This window comes from Trichoplax adhaerens, genomic scaffold (assembly GCF_000150275.1).
Source record: "Trichoplax adhaerens TRIADscaffold_12 genomic scaffold, whole genome shotgun sequence".
Taxonomy (NCBI): Eukaryota; Metazoa; Placozoa; class Uniplacotomia; order Trichoplacea; family Trichoplacidae; genus Trichoplax; species Trichoplax adhaerens.
The window spans coordinates 1,480,025-1,501,501 of NW_002060954.1; the positions used below are offsets into that span (position 1 = coordinate 1,480,025).

Genomic DNA, 21,477 nt, shown 5'->3' on the forward strand with positions numbered 1-21,477 from the left:
TTAAAGTGTAATATTTTCATACAGAGTGCAATACGTACAATGGCCAAAGCCTGATTCATGTTTTTCTTTTACCTACCGTACTCTACTGTACCTCCACAGTACTGTACAATAGATCACTCGTTTGTTATACAGTAGTACTGTACTACGATAGCCCCAGTATAATGACTTGATTCGTATTTTCTATGAGGGGGGATGTATACTTTCTACGGGAAGAACGTAACTTCTGAGGGGAAAATGCGAAATAGCAAGCACTACGTTGTCCCCCTTTTATACAGTACTGTATTCCTTCAGTAGTATCTATAGTACGGTATTGTACTGTCATGGACTTCTAGAGGTATCTAAAAGCAAGTGTAGAAGTTGATGGTTCTGTAGAGTAGCCAATGTTTCAGAACGAGAAGAAACATTTGTTCATTGATCCCCATGATTTTCCCAGTTATCTTTTGGTTTATGTCGAATTTTGCGCAATGCTGAATTTCTCATTACAAATGCTTCTGAGCAAGCGTGAATATTTTTCTCTTTATTTATTTTCCCTTTATTTATTTTATTTTATGGAGAAGTCGGTGTTTGAAAATTGTTTTAGAGCATGTACTGTACTACTGTACTGTATACTGTACTGTACTGTACAGTACTGTATGTGATTAACCTTGATGCATCGGTACTACTGTACCGTACAGTAGAACAATGCACTCTGATACAGTACTGTACTGTACTGTACACCGACCGTACTGTACCATCCAGTACGGTAATCCAACGGTGCGACTGCGCGTTACTTCGCTTCTGTTTACAATTCACACAAAGTTTACAATAGCAGGTACATTCCAAGAAATTTTTGTTGCATATTTTTGTAAGTTTCGTTAACCTTGAATAAAATAATTAATTGGAAAATTCAGTGATAAAATGTCTTACAGTAACAATAGGATTGTATGGAGTACCGGAGATGACAGAGTGACAGTGCTAATATGGGCGTAACATTACTGTATCTTTTCTACCAATAATCATTCGATCTACTGTACTGTACGCTCGTATTTCTCCTTTACTACAGTACAATAAATTATTAGCAGCAATTCAAAAAAATTTTTAAAGCATTGGTGCAGAGGTAATAAATCTTGATGTTTATTTTTTTTTGTTTGTTTATTTTTGCCGTAAACGGACTGTACATTATGGACTATGTACCGTACTGTACTGTGTAAGGTACTGTGCTTTTTCTTTTCCTTTTTATTACTGAACTCTATGAACTCTTTGGGAACCCCTACAGTGTCTACAGATTGGATAAGAGTAAAGTACGGACTGCATGCCACAGTGCACGCGTACAGTACGGTACAGTACTGTACAGTACAGTGCACTGTTACTCTTGACTACGGAACAGCAAGACTTCTGACATTGCGCAGTGAGTACGAATTATAGACTACTATATTAAGCTTAAGCATCATCAACAGTGCTTATATAAATACTGTACACTATTTGAAGACCAACACGAGAGAAACAGCCTCCATTTCACTTTTGTGGTTCTACTGTAACAGTGTCACGTTGCCGCTCCCTCAATTTCGTATACATACACAAGTCTAGAGTATCATCATAGTAAACAGTTAGTAGATCCGAATTCTTGCTAAATAAAGAGTTGTAGTTTAGTCTAGGCTTTGGATGTACCTTCGATATCTAAAAATATGGGCGCATGTAGTGGAAAACAACACCGACGAGGCAACCATCATCATATCCGAACACGACACCATTATTATGAGGATAAATTAGTCCTCGATACGTTACAAGCTTTAAGAGAATGGTAAGTTGAAAAGAAAGGTCTCTACAAATCCGTCATTGAAAGTACTATCATTTTCTTATTTCTTCTTAATTACATCGTAAAATCGTGGACATCTAATACATATTACAACTTTAAGTAATCATCCTGTTTTAGTCTCATCGCAGCTCAGTGCCAAATGTTCAATTGCTGTTTTCCATACCGTACTTATTTCCTGTGTTTATAAACCCTGCATGTTTATATTTATCGTAAGACTGCGACTTGTACAGTACAGCACTGTACTGTATCAAACTATCGTACAGTACTATCATTGAAGACATACGAACATTGGACTATCATACACTTATCTTGAAGGATGTTTCAAATTTTAAAATAATGTAAAGTACATTTATTTGGTATAAGCAGTTCTAGTCTATGGTAGTCAACTTGACCAATTTACCTGAAAGTTCTATGAACGCCTTAATGATGCAGTAACAACTTTGAAAAGTACTGATCTGTTGCTGTCCAAAATATGGATCAACATTGATCCAAAAATATTGTACAACGATACGTTTTAATTTTCAAAAGTACAATAGCAAGTTATAGTTGCAGTACGTTGATCCTAGTAAGGATAGCATTCACGTAGACTCTATTTTACTGTGCACATTTAATAACTCTAATACACAGTATTCCTTTTTATTATTCAATTCAGTTCTGTGTTGTGGTAAAGTAGAGACTTATTAAAATGTATGGCATATACGGCACTTTCTTATACTGTACCTTGTGGCACTCTCATCATAGTGTATTCCACAGCATTTTTTTATAAATAAATTGGTCAATCATGCTCGTAAGTTGGTAACAGCTGCTGAATGTAAACAAGAATCATGTAACTACTGTATGATGGTACTGTAATGGTATTTTATCCTAATGTACTGTACGTGCTGCACTTCGAAACTGCAATTCTTTAACACTATCCACCACCCGGTATTACTGAGATATTATGTAATAGTTGGTGATATAAATTATATATCCCAGTCATAAGCCAAATGTTTTAAAAATTGGATAAATTTTAATTTATTCAATCGAAAACTGGTATATGTACTACTATTCCATGAGTCTTTGACACCACGTTGGCAGTTTTCAAGTACTGTACTCTACTTGTCTGTCTGCTACGTTACTACAGTACTGTATACCCGGTGAAAACTGCAAGTGACTACTGTACAGTCCAGTGCATACGGTACAGTATATTGTTGCGGGTATTTATTTATCTTTTATTTAATTTGATTTGACTTTACTCCACTTCTCTCGAACTACCACGGACTTCTGTATAACTTGTATCTAAGCTTATCCGTTGAATGATAAAATAAGAACTAAATCTAGCAGATCAGAACAATACTTGCATTATGATCCTGATAATAGTGTAGATGCTTTTATTGTTTTCCTTTACCGCGTCCATGGCGTGTTATTACTACGTCAATTTCTAGTTGAATATTACGGTAGTAAAATAAAATCAATCAATTCAATTACGCTAGAATAAAAACTGGGCGCTGTACTGTACTGTAGTTACGTTATCTACCGTACAGCGTAGTAATTTTGCTTAAATACTACGGCTCTACACGAGCTGATAAACTGCTGTACAGTGTACAGTACAGTACAGTACTGTACTGTCCGGTATGCCAGTTATCGGTAGCTTGAAGATAGCTAAAGCTGAATAGCCGTTATCGGAAACACGCATCGAATCATGGATCACTAGAAGAAAACCCAGTAGTATTCTCTAGTAATCCATGATCGAACTCATCGCAGTAATAAAATGGTACATTAGGCTTAGAAGAGTGAAGTTAATACATCATCCGTGATAATTATAGTGAATCAGTTGCAAATCTTCAGTACAAGGAGAATGTTCTTTCACTCAATGGCATACAGTACTACATACTGTACATACTTAATTTGGCTTATACTGTACATAATTGCGGTACCTTAACATCATGTATTTACAATATTTTGATATCATTTTATTGCATTTAACCCTTTTCGCTCTACTGTACAGTTAAAATATGCGTATGCGCGAAAAGTAAAACTAATCATCTTTTATGGTCTAGTAAAATGCAATGCAACATTAATTTGAATTTGCTAACTGAAATAAAATTGCATACATAAAGTAATACTTTCCTTTGATATTTTAGTAGAGAACAGGATGTACCTGATTCCTTCAAGTTAATCAGTTATTTAGCCGAAGAAGGTAAGACAGGCTATCCTTTATGGGATGCTGTAAGTGTGTTGATTGATATCAAGAAGTAAAAATACCATGATTCGTTAGTCTGATTAATAATATCCTTGATTTAAAAAAACTGTAAAAATTGAATCGATATTCTGTACAGTACAGTACAACAACTTTTTACTAATCATTTACGATATCGTAATTTAAATTCTTACTATCCCTATTAAATGTCCAAGTAGCTTCAGTCATGTTCAATATGATTATGGCATACAATTAAATAGTTGTTTCTCATTCTTACATCATCAGAAGAGGGATGGTTGAACATAATAACTTCGTACATATTTGTAATAAATTTGAAAAAACCGTTAGCAGCCGAAGTCATTGGCTTCGTTATTGACACTACTCCTGCGCCAAGTAGGGTAAGAAATCTTGTTTTCTCATACTGTACTAGATATTCTTTAACCGTGGATAAAAGTTACATACTATATATCGTATTATCTATTTTTAAGCTGAATTTCGTGGACTAACTGTTGAGATAACATCTTGCGCTAAAAATATTTCTTAAATACTGTATAACAAACCAGCAGTTTTGTACATACTCAACTTAGCGCTTTGCAAAGGTTATATTGTAGACAGCCAAGCGAGTATTGATTCATGTTGTAGTCCTAATGCACTAACTTTTCTGTAAATAGGTAAAGATAATTATTAAACCTTTGACATACACTATCGTTCATTATGCGAAATCTCAATGTAAATTTGCTTAAGGATTGATTATCAAGTATGAATGATGATTAAAATAACCCATGTTTAAACCTTTGCAGAAAACCTTGCTTAAGTTAATCGAAATGCTAGATCTTTCTACCGACGTGACAAATAGCAGCATTATGGAAAAATGTGGACGATCGGATGTTGCACCAACCACAGACATCTTTAGAAATGTTGCTATAGTCATTGGATTATTGGCTGCAAGATTTCCAGGTATAGTAATTAATATATGCGTATCATATTATCAAGTATTTAAAGCTATTACTGCGCTAAATAATAATACAGTATGATTATCGCTGGATGGTAGTATCAATATTGTACTTTATAGCGATTCAATCCCTCAAATTGATCTCATATCGTTTTAGGAGTAATGTCGACAAGTATGTTTACAGAAGGTGTACAAGATTTTTTATTATCAAATTTGGTAAGGCCAAATTTAATTTATTATCGTAATACGATCCGTAATCATTACGAACAAGCCAAACCTTCTGATAAATATTGATTTCTCCGCTATTCAGGATCCTTCTCGCCATAAATCGTTGATCTTATACTCTTTGATCGCTTTAGAAAAATTTGCCTTGGCATGTAAGTTAATGAATTATATCTGCACCTTCACAACATTTTATACGTTTATAACAAAAGGTTTTCTTTAAATTTTAAACAGCCGGGAATAAGGAAAAGTTATTAACAACCGATATAGCGCAACGTATAAAAGTTTTAGAAGAGAGTTTTAGCGATGCTACAGATCCAATTCATAAACAAATACATTTTTGCTCTCAGTGGTTGCTCGATAATATCTGTAAGTAATATTAACCTATCGAAAGCTATATATGTACTCTTCTTGGTCGACTGTAATTAGCTTTTCTTGAAATTTCTGAAATTATGTTAAATTATATATCGAACTAATTTAATTAAATTGTCTTATTTTATTTATGGTGCCAAACTATACCGCCTTCAGTCTTAATTGATGTAAGTAGCAGTAACATATTCTGTATAGTGTACGTACATATTTCATGCTGCTTAATGTTTATTTTTGATACATTTAGCTAATATTTTATCATAATTTTAACATCAGGGAAGACCTTTCTCTTTTGAAATCTGTGATACTTCGAAAGTAAACGTCATGCTAAATAGTGGCGACGCTAATGGCCATTTTAAAATATCTTCCGACGGATTAAAGGTTAATATCTCTGAATTAACATTGTTCGAGTATAAAACTAGGTGCATTAGATAACCTAAATTTAAATCCTTTCAGGCTAGATGCGATTCAGTTCTGTTCGAGAGTGTTAGGTCCACATATTGCCTCTATTCAGGTAATAAATAAAATCACTGACTTAAGTATGCATACCTAAAAAGCTAATCTATTTGTAATACTAAATCATAATTTAAATTATAGGAGTATGGTTCTATGAAGTTACGGTACTTACAGAAGGAGTTATGCAGATCGGCTGGGCAACTAAGGACAGCAAATTTCTAAATGATGTGAGTGCTAAGAAATTTCACTTATTCGATTGCATTACGTACTGTCCATAAATCCGATTAAATTTAGTTGTTAATTAGCTAAAGAACGTATTTCAAAATCTTACAGGAAGGGTTAGGTGTTGGAGATGATGAATTTTCATTTGGCTATGATGGCTGCAGACAGTTGTTATGGCATAATGCTGAATCATGTCGTCACGCTCATAAACGATGGACACCAGGTAATGCTTAGTTTATTCTTAATCCTGCAACTTCAGTGCTAAAATATGTCGTGCGCTTTCTTTTTTTAGGAGATGTTGTCGGACTCCTGTTGGATCTAAATAAGGGCAAAATCTATTTTTATTTAAACGGAGTGAAATGTTCTGAAACGTTTCGAACTAAAAAGTATGGGTATTAGTTATTGCATTAATCATACTCTAATAGCATAATTGAATTACTACATGCAGTTGTTGAGTTCAGAGTTTATAGATTCCGTTTACATTATAACCTATTTTATTTTGATAATTTAAATTGATGTATGAATTTTTGATGGTATTATCGCAGACAAGGATTTTATGCAGCGGCAAGTTTAATGGAAATGCAACAGGCAGAATTTAATTTTGGATCAAAACCGTTCAAGTGCGTATAACATTTAACCGAATGATATTTCATATACATAAGATTGTGAAAGTTTTCGCGATTAAATTAAGGGTTTCGTTAATATCCTCTTGCAATAAATAGGTTTAAACCACAAGGTATCAAATTTGAATGTATGAATAGTTGGGCTTACTTATCGGAAGAAGAAAAGCGAATATTGCCCAAGTATGTATCAACGCTAGGACGCTAGGAATAGCTATAGCCTTGCAAAATATTATTTATCGTCACTACCGTTATTTAAACCAAAATTGTAATCTTTTCCGTTAGGCCATTCAAAAAGGACATAGTCCTTGAAACAACCTTCGACTCGAATTGTTGTGCCATATGCTATGATCAAGAAGCTTCAGTAGAACTCTTACCTTGCAGGCATAGGTAGAATTCAATAAACGTCTTATATGCGATTTTTATAGGAAGCAACTGCTAGTCAAATAATTTACTGACAGCTTTTCCTTTTCTCAGGGATTTATGTATGAAATGCGCAATGCAATGTGAAGTTTGCCCAATGTGTAGATCAGTTATTTCTTCCAGGCAACCGATCACGAAATATACTCTAGTGTAAAGAGCGAACACATGAAAAATTTCTACCTTTTGATGACATATTAAAGATTATAAATACTACTATATTTAATTATTTAATTAATGGCTGATATCGTGGTATTTATGGATTTCGATATATACCCAATGCGAGTTCAATAAGAATTAATTTAAAAAATTGCAGAACCTAATTTAATATTTCCTACTGCTAATTTTAAAGATTAAGAGTTACCTTCCAGTTAAAAATCTTGTACAGTATATCAAGTAATTGCTATTATTCATACATTATACTATGTTTTCTCTACGGACTGTATATACGAGTATATGCGTATAAGTATAATGTAACTATTTAAAAATCTTTGGTGGTATTGAAAGAAATTTATTATGCGACATTCTAAAATTATTCTACATGCATTTGTAACGGAAGACCAACTATGTTTCGGTATATTTAGTTCTTCTAAGTAATTTGTAAATACTGTATGTAATATTCGTATTTTTACAATATTGTACGATTCAAGGAAAGATATACGCTATAATAAATCTCGTTTGAGTATTGTTAAGCGATGAGATGGAAATAATGATTGTCTGAATCATTCGATTCGGACATTCTTTGCTACTCCCTGTGAAACAATATTGTATCACTCATATCTAAGTATCGACTTAATACAATAGCAACCTTAATATTTGATACCAGTTTCTCAATTAGATACTATTCTCAGACTGTATACGTAATCGTAAATACTTTGTAAAGTGATTGATAAGGCATGAAGCTTCGACAGAGAAAACTTGTAGCAATTATATAGTGATCGGCAATGACACAAATTTACTCCCTCTATTCTTCTAAATAATCTATGATAATCGAGGTTAAGCGTCCTTCTAGTTGCGTGACAGTATAATTGATCCCTCATGGTTTAAACTTCTATACATAATCAACGCAATTTACAATTATTTACGTCGAAAATAACACAGGATTTATGACAAACAAATGCACCATACCTATCAATTCAGTATCTAAGTATATTACTGCATTGTTGCCTGTACTATTCCACTGCACATTCACTAGGTAAGCCTACAAATGCTATTCATGATTAGTACTCTATATGAAGTAGTACTGTACTGGGCATATGACTTTACTAATCGTGGAAAATTATGACTGAGTGAATTTATCATTACATTTTGTGCCCTAGCGTTTGCCATGACTACATATCATATGTTTATTTAGTATGCGAATGATTCGATTAACTTAACGAGTAAGGTTTCAAGATACTGTAGTTAAACAATACAATCATTTCTGTATTCATGGACTACAGTACTTGAATCATTGGTCCATTATAGTGTGTAAAATATAATGAAAGCTAAGATTATGTACCAAACCAGTAGATATCATTAAGGTATCAACTGCTATCTCGAGCGCTGTACAACCGTGTAATAGTAACACGAACGAGAGAAAATAATTAGACTAGTTTACAAACAAAATAAAGCTGTTGTACTACAAATATCATAGCAATTGCCAGGCCAACGCCTTTTAATCTCGTTTCCATGACAGCAACTTGCAGAAGCGCTATCGCCGTGCAAGTACAGTATAGTGATGAATACGGTAGCACCGCTAGTAAAAGAGTATATATATACAGTAGTATAGCATCATTGTATCTTTTTCGGCCCTAGTAAGAAATCTATCATACGTTTAAGTCTCTATATAGGATCTTGACTGTAAACTTGTCTGTTATATCAAAACAAGGACAACACATGTACATGACTGTATGTACATAGAAGCCAACATGGCAACCGCGGACAAAACTGATCCAATCGTTAATAAGGAACAATCCTCAATTCATAAAGATGGAGAAATTCCTAGCGAAGACCTACGTAGAGGAATAGAGCAATTAGTTGAACGTTTGACTGTTATCATGAATGAAACCCGTTCAATTTCAGCTACGGAAGATATACTGTTGAATTTAGAAAGCACGGATGAGAATTTCCATAAGTAAATTCATACACTGTATACAAACAACTTATTCATACACTTATATGTTACGTATGGATAAACATGTACTAGTACAGTATACACCCTACAGTATTGTTATTGAATAGAAGATAATGACTGAAGCCTATGGTAAAGTTAGTAAATTTATCTAGATTAAAATAAAATATGTTTTATTTATTTTACTTGATTTTGCTAGATATGAGTTAGTTAAACTATTACGGAGGAAGATTGAGACACAACTGGGTCCACTTATTGATGATGAGTTAGATCGGATTAGCCTAAGTAAAGAAGCACAACAAGATCATATATCGAATCTATGCAATAAAATCTTATCTTCTCAAGAGTTAGTAGCACTCAATATTTACTATCGTTGTTGTTGCATACAATCACTCAAAAATCATCAAAATTTTTACCATGCAGATTTTCAAATTTCTCTCATTCACTCCATTACGAAATAAAAACTATTATAGATGATTTGGTATGCGATTGGATATTACAGAAGAGTACTTTGAGATATTTAATCTTTCTAAAAAGACTAATAACATTATAGATTACTCTACGAAATAATTTTTGTACTGATTGCGAGCATAAAATGACGTAGCTACTTCATATTTTGGGATTTAGGTGCAGAATTATCATGACGACATTCACTATCACACCAATCAAATGGAAGGTATAAAAACTAAGTCTGGAATTATAAAAGACGAGATTATTTTTTTAAATAGTAGTTCAGAAGACGACAGCGAATATTCTTCGGTATGGCAATTAATAATGATAATGATAAATATTCGTAACTTACTCATTAATTAACAAACCAAATTATACCCTAAGTAACAAAAACTACCGATTAATTATATTCTTATATCGGGCTGGGATTTCATCGCAATAAACAATTGCTATCATGAAAATTTTACTAGACCGAGGACTTTTTTTTCACATCTCAAAAGAAGCTCAATTCGATTGCAAAGAACTTAGGTAAAGAAAATACTAAAGAGGTATGTCTATAGGCTATTACTGTAAGACTATTTCCTATCATTTTGCATATATATTATTAAGTTATTGAACTAGTAAAATGATATTTTAGCTTCCATCCAGCAACTTTACTTCCTCATGACAGTTAGTATGTTATTACTTTGACCGGTCGTCTCATGTTTCTCATTTAGGATCGCCTTCGCGCAGTTAGAGCATTATCTAATATGCCAGAATCGGATATTATAAGTGGAGATTTTTGGTCAATACTATTTGAGAATTTAACAACTATATTATCGGATGACGATAGAGAAATAGCTGTGAGTTACCATGCTTTAGTATGATAATAGAAGTGAAATTAATATTTATACTATTGAATATTATTTCTCAAATTACAATATAGTTTTATAAGCAAAAACTTATATGATTATCAAGTTTTAAGCGTTACTTGAGAAACAAAATATCAAATACTCTTGTATTAGTTCTATGCAAGCTAAAATTAAATTTATTCAGAGATTCTATTATATATTCGTATATACTGTGTTACTGTGATACGTAATACTCCGACGCATGACATATAACCTAAAGAAAGCATGTTCTATTTCTTTGTATAAAAACTAATTTGCCGATATTATTTATATCGTACGCTGAAGGAATCAGGTCTTTGCTTTCTGGAATCTGTACTGTCATCCTCTGACTACTTACTTACAACTCATATCTATAGTACTTTAGGTAAGTTAATTAAGTAGCATTATTTCCTGTTGTATCACCATCACAACCAGATTGCCTGGCTGTAGTCTAATTGCTATAAATAAAAACGATTATGGATAACTTTATAGAGCTGAACAATTTTAATACTGATATGCAGTTTTTATACAGTCTTGGATATTATCAACCCTACTACAGAAGTAACGGAATATAAATATATGCAGTATTTCACTGATTGTAGCATAAAATTTTTCTGCATTTTTAGTGCTCCACATCACTTAAATATCAATTAACGCCAATTTCTAATCGAAATTCATTCAGTCAAATCATTATATTGTAATCATCTAATCAATGATAGAATAAAATCTAAAGTTACTGCTTGTATCCCAGATCAAAATATAAATATCAATCGATGCTAACTTTAATTTAAATACTGTTAATTATGTAATATGTGCCCTTACATTTTACAGTAAATTATTTACAAAGCTTCTTCGCTGACCCTGATAATAAAAAATACAGTCAAGAAGTTTTCGACATAAACCAAACTCAATTCAATCATTTGTTGAAAGGAGTAAGTATACTAAATTGAAGAATTGGCTCTGCAACCGAATGATAACCTCTTACATGAAATTTCTTCATATACTTTCTATTAACTCAGATGCGACTAATGAATTTATTCCTGCGCGATATGGCACCTTACCTAGTTCGCTATTCAGAGAAGTATGCTATAGTCTCAAATCCATTTGAATTTAATATCCTAATATGATTCTAGTGAAATATTAAGATTTCTGTGAAAGCATATTTCGTTTTGCTATCTCACGGAGCGAATAAATTATCCTATGCAGATCAGTATAATTGTCATTATTTAATGATCTCACGGAACTTAATCCAAATTAACATTAAAATTGATCTTTTACAACAGCAAAATCAATCTTCTTTAAATACTATTTTACGCAGTAAATTAGCCAATACCCATCCTTTACCAATATAATAGTAATTACTTATTAATTTAATAATTAAAGCAAAAACTTTATACCAATTACAGCCTATTCCTCAAATTATGTAAATCAATAATGCTATATCTGGTATAAATGAGATATAGTTTCATGCTTCTAGCATCCTGCCAGCTCATAATACTGCCATCCACAGTATTAGCTTTAGCTCTTAATGATACTAAATCTCGAAGAAATCTTAATGAGATACAGAATATAATTATTACTGGATGATCTCTTTCAGTCCCTTCTTATTTAAATCCCATAATATTGCATAATTTAAATAAATCATATGATGATTCTTAAAATATTTTATCTCCTTCAGATTTATTGTTACCATTATAGAATCAACCCTAAAATTAATGAATATCTCAACCAGCACTGTACAAATTGGGTCTATTAAAGTTACACCTATGTATTTAATTGGACTAATTGATCCCAATGCTATTTGGTTAGACAGAATTACGGTAAGGTGGAATTGTTATAATGGTTAAAGGAAGACTTGTGATACCGTAGGTCGTATGAAACATCGATATTAAAAAACTTAATATACTCAAATTATAATGTAAGTGAAAAAGGATTTCCTTCTATTCGTTGCAAAATTCTCTAGCAAGGTCACTATACCCGAGAACGCATTTATAAATACGAAACTGAATGTAAAGCAATGGTAAAACAAATATTTCCAGTAATCTAGTGGCAATAAATTGACACCGTAACAATTGTAGCAAAGCTATATCTTTTGCATCTTTATAATGAAATGTATCAATATTAATATACCGTTATTAATATATTATTACAGATAGTATTAGCTATTTCCAAATGTTTTCGTGTCATTAATGATTTCGACCAAGAAATAATCATTGCGAACACCAAAGAAGAAAGCGATCAAATGGCCCAAGGTAAAACAAATGGAACCACCATGCAGATTTCCATAGCATGTAAATCGTCTTCATTTGTAGGAGCAAAACTATTACAGAACAGAAACCTCCATTCCGTCATCGTAGATATGTTTGAGAATGCTGTTATGAAAATCATTATTATCATTTTTCTTGTGTTCATTGCCTGCTAGAATTTATTAGCCATAATCCGAAGGAATTATCATTTATACAGGCATTTTTTAGTAAATTTACTCAATTTTCTTAACCTGTAATAGAATCCCAAGTAAATTTGTTACAGATTTTTATCTTAGTACAACTTCAAAGATTACCCTTTGAACCTGCTTAGGCCAATATCAGAACGATTGCTAACAACAGAAATTAATTACATATTCTAGATGGCTTTCACAAATCTCATCTATCTTTACTAACAATATTGAGTTTATTACATCTTTTCGATAAATATTTTGCACTAACGGTACCTCAGGCGATTTTATTATCATAAAATTCTCAATTATTAATTTTTATAATGGATAACTACTCCTTTGAATTTGCACAATTAACGTCCCTAAACGGGTGCAATAGTTATTATTAACTATACAAAAACTCTTTTAACTTTGACTTCAACTGTGATGAACTAATACACAAGCAGATTCTTATTTACGCCTATTAATAATATCGATACTACGTTAATTTCTTTACTGCTACTTTAGATTATGGAATATTATCGAATTAGGCTAAGCTTTTACCGTTAATGAAATGAAAGCCATTTAAACTTATTCACTTATATTAAATTATAATTTTAAATGACGAGACATTATTCAGTTGAAGTTATTACAATCAGCACTATTAGATCGTTCATATTCCAGTAGATTTAATATACTTAAAGAAAAATATCTGTTTACCAACTGTTCTCGTTAAATTTTATCTACAATTAGCTGCTTACACCTACACCGATGAAAATCTTCAATACTGTGGCTTCTTCTACAGTCTTAATGTCCTTGGAAATTTCATTTACTATAAAGGTGGCAGACAACTTTTCCCAATTCAACTGCCAAACATTGACGGTGAGCTGCTTATCATGGTACTTTCAGTTTTAACTATATACAAATGCCATAAACCAGAATTATTTCGATAGATATCGTTGTAAAGCCGTCCCTAAATATATACTGTAGACTTGGTTAAATATAACATAGAATACAATCATTTGATCTCTTTTTTATCATATGGATAGACTTCAACGTTGAAGATTTGCTAGTCTATATGATTAAACTTATGATGGCATTTTCGAAGACCTCTATATCAATAGAAGGTAAGCGTTACCCGAGCAAACAATGTTTCTCCCTGTTATACTATTCTCACTTTAGATTCAATTCCTGTTATTCTAACTTGTATTACATAATATTATGACTGTTTCTCTGATCATGGTGTAGATAAACTCAACCCTGCTAGTGTTGTACTGAGAATTCTTCGACGGCTTATTGCTAATACCATTACATGTCAACAGTGCATCTGTAAGGTAAAGTTACCCTCTGCCATTAACTCCCTACTACTATGATCACATGAGGTTCAATAAAACTAAAAATATTAAAGCCGTAACAGCAATCACACTGTATACTTCTTATGGACGTTCGCAATTAATGGATATTCATTACGAGTATTAACGAAAGATAATTTATTCCCCGGATCATAATAGGAACGATTAATCAATGTATTACTTTCTCCAATAACTTCAATCCTAGAAACAGGCAATGTAAGCAGTTGCTCTGTTGCTTCCTGATGTCTTGATTTATAGTAACATTAATCAATCAAATTATCGTTTTCAATATGCGTTTATAATTCGTGATTAGGACATGAAAGGATTCATAGATAACACTTTTGTATATGTAATTGAAATTTTAATGGCACTTTCCGCCTCGAGTCTTGGTTTCGAATTCTTAATTAAGTGCGTATAACCTAAATAATTAACATTGATCTTATAATGTACAGTACAGGAAAGAGTCCGTACTTCTTCTTAAAGAGCTTCATATCTGTAAATCTACTTTTTACTTGCTATATTGACGATAAATAAGATGTGAAACGTAATAGCTAATCTTTCATTTTCTTTATTAAATTATATCTGAATTTAAAAAACGTATCATTACTCTATCTTGTTGCAGTTGGAAAGTTCCTATCCGTATCTTGGTTCAATTTACAAAAGAATTATTAAAGCCAGATAAATCAGCACAAAAATGGCCTGCTAAATACGTAGTAAAAATTATGACATTTTTTCGACATTTATACCAAACGTGTATTGGTTTCTCGCTGTTGGAGGAACTAGATTCGCATGATACTCTGTTAAATTTTCCATTTAAGGTAAGATAAAGTAGTTTCCTATATACGAGTGTGATAAAAGAAGCTAAAAATTCGATAACTTCCAGTGTTTTACTGTATGTAAGTAAGTCTCTGTCACCTGTAATTCTCATAGAGTCTCAAAGTGAAGCTCTTCCGAACTTATTTTATAGTCAGCAAGTGTCCATATTACATTCTTCTCCAAAATATAGAAATAGGTTCTCTATACGTATTGCAGAATAAGGAAAAACAGTTACTTCGTACTATCTTCTCATTCTAGAATTTTACAAGGACATTCAAAGAGTTAAATTGAAAAATATTAACGATGTTGCTAGTAAAATATTAGAGTATATATGCTAACAATGTAGAAAAGGAAAAATTTTTGTCTAAACTTGGATCTTGTATCGTAAAACACCATAGTAGTGATAACATCTCTGTGAAAGTAAAACAATTTTACAAGACCGATATACTAATTCATTCACCTCGTATAGAATGCACGAATTCACTGTAGAATCACTCAATATGTAATTAGAACCATATTAAGCCTTTACGATATGTTTCAATGTAATTAATTAAATAAATAATAGTAATTAGCTGGCAAAGTGGCAGTATGCCTCATTGAAAACTCATTATAGAATCAATTCGATCTATAAATAGCACTAAGGGCCAATTTTGCCTCATTAATAGGTTAAAGACCTTAGTTCTACAGCTACGTCATCGTCAAATCTTGACAGTCAGCTTGTTCATTGGGACTCAAGGTATGATAATGTGTCCGTATATTAATATATATTATTAGAAATAGAATGATCCTGAAATACTCGTATACGATTATTTTGTCATTTTATCAACTCTTCTCTCTGGGACCTTCAAGGTTATTATGGCAGCTTATCGATTGTATTACATACTATGCTATGACACCCAAGGTAAGCTATGCCAATCTATAAGTTGATAAGCAATCGCTAATTAAAGAAAAACCATAAATATAATTCTCGAACTATATAATGATTACGCATTAGGGTGTTTTAAAATTGGAATCACACGATGCACTGGTCGACTGCGTAAATCATATCTACTACATTTGTTATCAAGATATTCAGGTTAGGGAAACCTAAGATATAATCAGATGTAGTCTTTCCATATTGATATTAAATTTTCAAAATCTTAACTGTAATGTAATTCACTTGTTACTAGATTTTAGAACATGAAAAGTTGCCATACTATATTATCCTAACAAATATCACATCCACACCACCTGGAATAAATGCTTTACTAAAGACAGGTAATAGAAAGATGTTGCAAAAAAGCGCAGCGTATGAATTTTTATGTTATACGAGTACATCTAATACAATAATAAAATATGTGAACTTCTTAAATCTTTAGTATTACTAAAATCTTGCGTTTAGATTATATGAAATATTTGGCTAGTGATATTTGGTCTGCCTTTGATGCTCAACGGCCTGATGATTTCTTTATTATACCACAAACATTTTTATATTTACCTGGTGATCCAATGGATAAGAAAACCTACGATGTATGATAAAACAGTTATTGATTCTTGTACCAACTTATAACTTATAGGAAATTTAACTCATATTAAGCTCTATAGCATATTAAATTTAATGCATTTATATTTTCCATGTACAATCACATGTAGGTATTTATAGCAATTATTAGACTACTGTCATCATTTCCGGCAGTATACGAAATTCTTTTAAAGGAAACGTTATCACGTGAAAAATCCCTGATTCCGGTGGAAACACTTGAAGTAATAGTTCTTTTAATACAATGACTGTAAATGGCCATTTCTTTTCATTTCTAATTAATATAAACCAACTTTCTAATAGGATATTATTCAGCAAATGATTCTCATCGATATTGAAGAACAGACTTTTGCTGAATGTGATTATTCTCAGTGGCATTTATTTGGACTACGGTATCATATTAGAGATAGAATCATTAATTGATAGGAAAGTGCTTTAAGATAAAATATTTTTATGCTGTTTATTCGAAATCTTGCTTCCTAGTATGCATTATTATTGATGATAATATTGAATGCTGGATAGTCATAACTTAGTAATTAATTATGGAATATGTATGGCATTTATGCGCAAGGTTGCTGGAAATTCTTACTACATGCCTTGATACTTATCTGTTCCTGGAATCGCGTTATGGGCTTCAAAAGTTTTTACTTGAGCGTCAGGAAATATGTAAAATTTGTGATAGGTAATACATTGTAGAATAGGTCAATTTTATAAAACAAACCCTATGTAACGCCACATATAATATAACTACTGGCTACTTTAAACTAAAAGTATTCTTAATCCAGATTTATCAATAATTAGGATAAATACTGTTCTTGCTAAAACAATATTTCAACTAAGGACATAACCAACATATTATTATTCTATACATATGTTTTAAAATCCTGGTACTACTTTTAGTTAGTAATTCTAGCAGAAAACTTTTAAATAAGACCCCTTATAGAGAAAATATTATTTAATACCTTAGTTATAGGGTGTTTAAGACCATAAAATGAAATTGCAATTTGAGGATTTGCGCACTATATAGTATACTGTACACGTTGTTAAGAGAATATTCTTTATTTTTTATTATGGATCTCATAAAATGCTCTAATACTCAAGATTAATAAATTTAATCAATCTAAGATGAGAAATTTCTAAATACACAACTGTCATTTGTGATGTCATTTGTGATGTTAAAATTATAATATTTAAACATTTTCACTCATCTAACCAATATTTGAAAGAAGACGCTACAGCATTTTGATGTTATGATCAATCACTTTAGATTTGTCTTACTCATACCTAAATATTGTATATTAAATATTAGATAACTTAATAATAAGCTTATTAATACTAGTACAATTTTCAATGTCAAAATATCTATGATGGATTGTGAGTCTAATATTAGATAATTCTTTTATGATTTTCATTATGACATTGATGGACTCTAAGATAAAAATTTTGTGAATTGTTTCACTTGTTTTTGTTGCATCTTAAGATTCACATTAATCCTCATATCCATTATTACTACCTGAAGTATTTTATTTTTATTCATATCAATGAAGTGACGAATTTATAGCTGATGTCCATTCTATTGAACGCAATCGGATTCTTGTCAGAATTAGCTCTATTGGTGGTCCCACAGAACGTCATCTTCCTACCAGAGATATCTCGGTTAACTTTATAGATATGAACATATTGTAGATCATCTCGAAAGAATTGTGGTCTCAGAATTTTCATTTATTATTCCTGTAATGTACTTGTTGCGTTCGAAACAATGATAGCGGATACGTACTTTCGTAATTTTAGAATCCTGAGGATCTACCACCTCAATTTTCTTGTCTTCCGCTGCCATCATATTACTTACCAGATATGCAAAATCAAAAATCATCAGTTGCTACAGGTGAAAATCTATCGATGCCATTATGTTTAATCAATATTTGGAGTAATGACAAAAAAATAACTTTTATGCTGTTAATTCCTGGCATGAAAAAACTACAGAAATTATAGAAGTAATCAGGTCGCAAGAGGAATTGAGTAGGTTAGTTGTACGCATTAGGAATTTCATACGACATTTTTAATAGTATGAAAAATTCGCAATCTTTTGCAAATTATCATCAAATGTGTTCTATAACTTAACTATTGATTTTGAACCGAATATAGTGAGGATTGGTTGAGAAATTGTAAAGACGCATTTTATCGCCTTATTACTTTGGAGCCTGAAAAATTGGTTGGAGCCGGTAATTGTTCATGTATATGATTTTTACCATTTTTACCTGCACTCTAATTGCTAATCTATGCCATTTAAAGGTTTATCTGATCTTTTATGCGCCGTTTGTGTTGTGTCAGAGAAACAGGAAGTTTATCTACCTAAAATAGGTATTAGCACTTCTTAATTACCATATACTAGTAGGCAATGTTAGGGCATAAATTGTTACAACATTACTCACGATAGCTTAAAAATAATGCTCAGTTGATACCAATGTAATAGCAAAGTCTAGAATTAAGGTATAGTACTAATATACTTTTTTCCATTGAAATCTTTCAGCCACAACAGATAGTGATTTGTCTCGGACACAAGCATTTGATCGTACGAATGATATGATATCGAAAGGGATTTATTTAGTCATAAAGTAATTACACTATATCATATACGAGCTCGTTAGTTATAACAACTGACAATATTAAAGCTTAACTGTGCCATATACTAAAGCTATTAAAGATATATTCTTAATTGATTTAACGTATTTATTAGCTACGGGCAGCGTCTTCATTTACTTGAAAATACGCCGAATAACTATTCAAATTTATCAAGCCTTTATCATCGTTTTTATAATCACCTAAAAGGTTAGCATAGTTTAATTCATCTATTTATGGAATAATTTACCGTAACTATTCTTGCACTGTATTAACAATGGAATTTCGAATTAGTTGATTCATCGAATAAGTACACAGGATTTGATTGGTTTGCTGCCACTGTATACTTAATGCTACGCGGTAATTCTGATTTAACATGGGACTTTCTATGCCGATTTTCTACAACATTATCATCTTTATTTTTATGGATGCCACGTGTTTACGCGGTATGTATGCATTAATTAAGATGCTACAATCGTTACAGCAATAATGGTCAATACTTCAAAACTATTAAATTGTGCATTTTATGATGTGTTCAATCGGCACAATCCTGTATTTTATTATAGGGAGTGACTTCAAGTCCATTGCTTGATTCGGAAATTCATCCAACTTTTTCCATAATCTGCCACGAAATCGATCGCGTTTTACAAGTAAAAATATAATCGTCAAATTCGCTAAATTTCGTCTAGAGAAAGTAGCAGATATAAGTAGAAAAGTGATTTTATACGTTTCACAACCCTTAAAAGATTGTCTTAAATATCTTATAGCTTGAATTACCACTGGTTCATTCTGCTTTTCTTATGGCTGGATATCCAGTATCACAAGTATGCCACTATTCAATGAAGAATTCTGAAATACATGATATAGTGACATTTAGTATCAGACCTGCGTTATAATATATAGTGTTAAATGTAATAAGTTAACCTTTAATTTAATTTTATGCCACCAAAATCTTAATTTATTTCATCATGGGTCTTTTTCTAATTTTAGATTTGCCAACATTGGCTAAGACAAATGTTTTGGAATTTCTTAGATTGGCAGGAAATTTGCTACTATCTATCGATATGTATTATTTTAGGTGCTGATTATCAGGTTAGTATGATAGTTTAGATAATTACGGTATACGATAGTTAAGGTTAAGACCAATACACCTACAGTATATCCATCCTGCGGAATCTTTCAAACACTCTATTGTTGCAAACACTGCTATGATATCACCATTAAATGTTATGGCGGATGAATGTATTTGTCTAGGTATACTTTTGTATATCGATACTTCGTCATCTTCAAGATAACATCATAGAACAAACACAAAATAGAACATTGATCCCGTTCTTAAAAGTAACTAATAGAAATAAAGCATCATTAAGATTTATATAAATTAATAGTATTATTTGTAATAAGCAATATTAAGGTATATTGATTGTTTGCATTTTGTATTGTATGAAGGGAGAGCCAATTCGAAATTTTACCATTAATAATTATATAGCGAGCATGAAGGAAATGGAAATTAAGTATCGAACGTCAATCATGACTAGGTTAATAGAATTTTCTAAAATTATCTTAGCAAAGTAATGCTCATATTCCATTTTAAAAGCTGTTTTATAGTGAATGAATATATTTAAATTTGATTTTTATTACGGTTTTATTTATTATTTGTTATTAAGAATGACAAATTATATTTCTGCCAATATGTTCAAAGAATAGAATTCTTTATACCTAAATTATTTTGATAATAGAATTTTTTTCTCTCGGCGGTAATACCGCTTAGCCAATCAAGCCTACAATAATTACAATTATATATGTGAAAATCTTTTTATAAAATACTATAATTACTATACTTTAACACTGGCACTGTGTTGCAATATAAAATAATTTAGAATATGTAAAAGGTTTATTATCCTCTTGATTTAGATAAATGAATTTATATACTTTTACTTAGAATTATACCATTGACACGATACTGTATCGTTCCGGGACATACTTTTAAAATAGATTTTATAGATAAAAAAGGATAACTATGCAAAACAATAGCTAGACGATTGAATGATTTCACAAGTAAATTTCATGATCTTTTATGTCTAAACTTAT

The 21,477-nt window shown here is 31.5% G+C and overlaps 2 protein-coding genes across 2 annotated transcripts; both read left to right on the top strand.

Moving 5' to 3' along the window:
- Positions 1 to 1,664: 1,664 nt before the first annotated feature.
- TRIADDRAFT_64223 (uncharacterized protein) lies at positions 1,665 to 7,209 on the top strand (the record flags this gene model as incomplete). Its single annotated transcript, XM_002115766.1, has 15 exons — positions 1,665 to 1,780; positions 3,919 to 4,003; positions 4,235 to 4,372; positions 4,775 to 4,931; positions 5,084 to 5,142; positions 5,237 to 5,303; positions 5,383 to 5,517; positions 5,834 to 5,898; positions 5,974 to 6,031; positions 6,115 to 6,200; positions 6,307 to 6,418; positions 6,488 to 6,581; positions 6,741 to 6,815; positions 6,918 to 6,998; positions 7,101 to 7,209. The coding sequence occupies 15 exons, from the start codon at positions 1,665 to 1,667 to the stop codon at positions 7,207 to 7,209; spliced, it is 1,437 nt and encodes a 478-aa protein (XP_002115802.1).
- Positions 7,210 to 9,145: 1,936 nt separating this feature from the next.
- On the top strand, positions 9,146 to 20,681 carry TRIADDRAFT_59870 (uncharacterized protein; the record flags this gene model as incomplete). The annotated part of the gene is made up of 35 exons (XM_002115767.1): positions 9,146 to 9,351; positions 9,548 to 9,694; positions 9,772 to 9,829; positions 9,976 to 10,107; positions 10,269 to 10,346; positions 10,515 to 10,640; positions 10,974 to 11,052; positions 11,499 to 11,599; positions 11,687 to 11,748; positions 12,346 to 12,487; positions 12,820 to 12,919; positions 13,921 to 13,962; positions 14,130 to 14,207; positions 14,329 to 14,414; positions 14,592 to 14,648; positions 14,746 to 14,840; positions 15,055 to 15,250; positions 15,914 to 15,984; positions 16,098 to 16,149; positions 16,243 to 16,323; positions 16,418 to 16,505; positions 16,630 to 16,757; positions 16,881 to 16,991; positions 17,071 to 17,159; positions 18,315 to 18,423; positions 18,559 to 18,652; positions 18,751 to 18,790; positions 18,913 to 18,989; positions 19,060 to 19,128; positions 19,298 to 19,382; positions 19,505 to 19,596; positions 19,681 to 19,832; positions 19,953 to 20,036; positions 20,377 to 20,478; positions 20,544 to 20,681. The coding sequence occupies 35 exons, from the start codon at positions 9,146 to 9,148 to the stop codon at positions 20,679 to 20,681; spliced, it is 3,447 nt and encodes a 1,148-aa protein (XP_002115803.1).
- Positions 20,682 to 21,477: the final 796 nt, after the last annotated feature.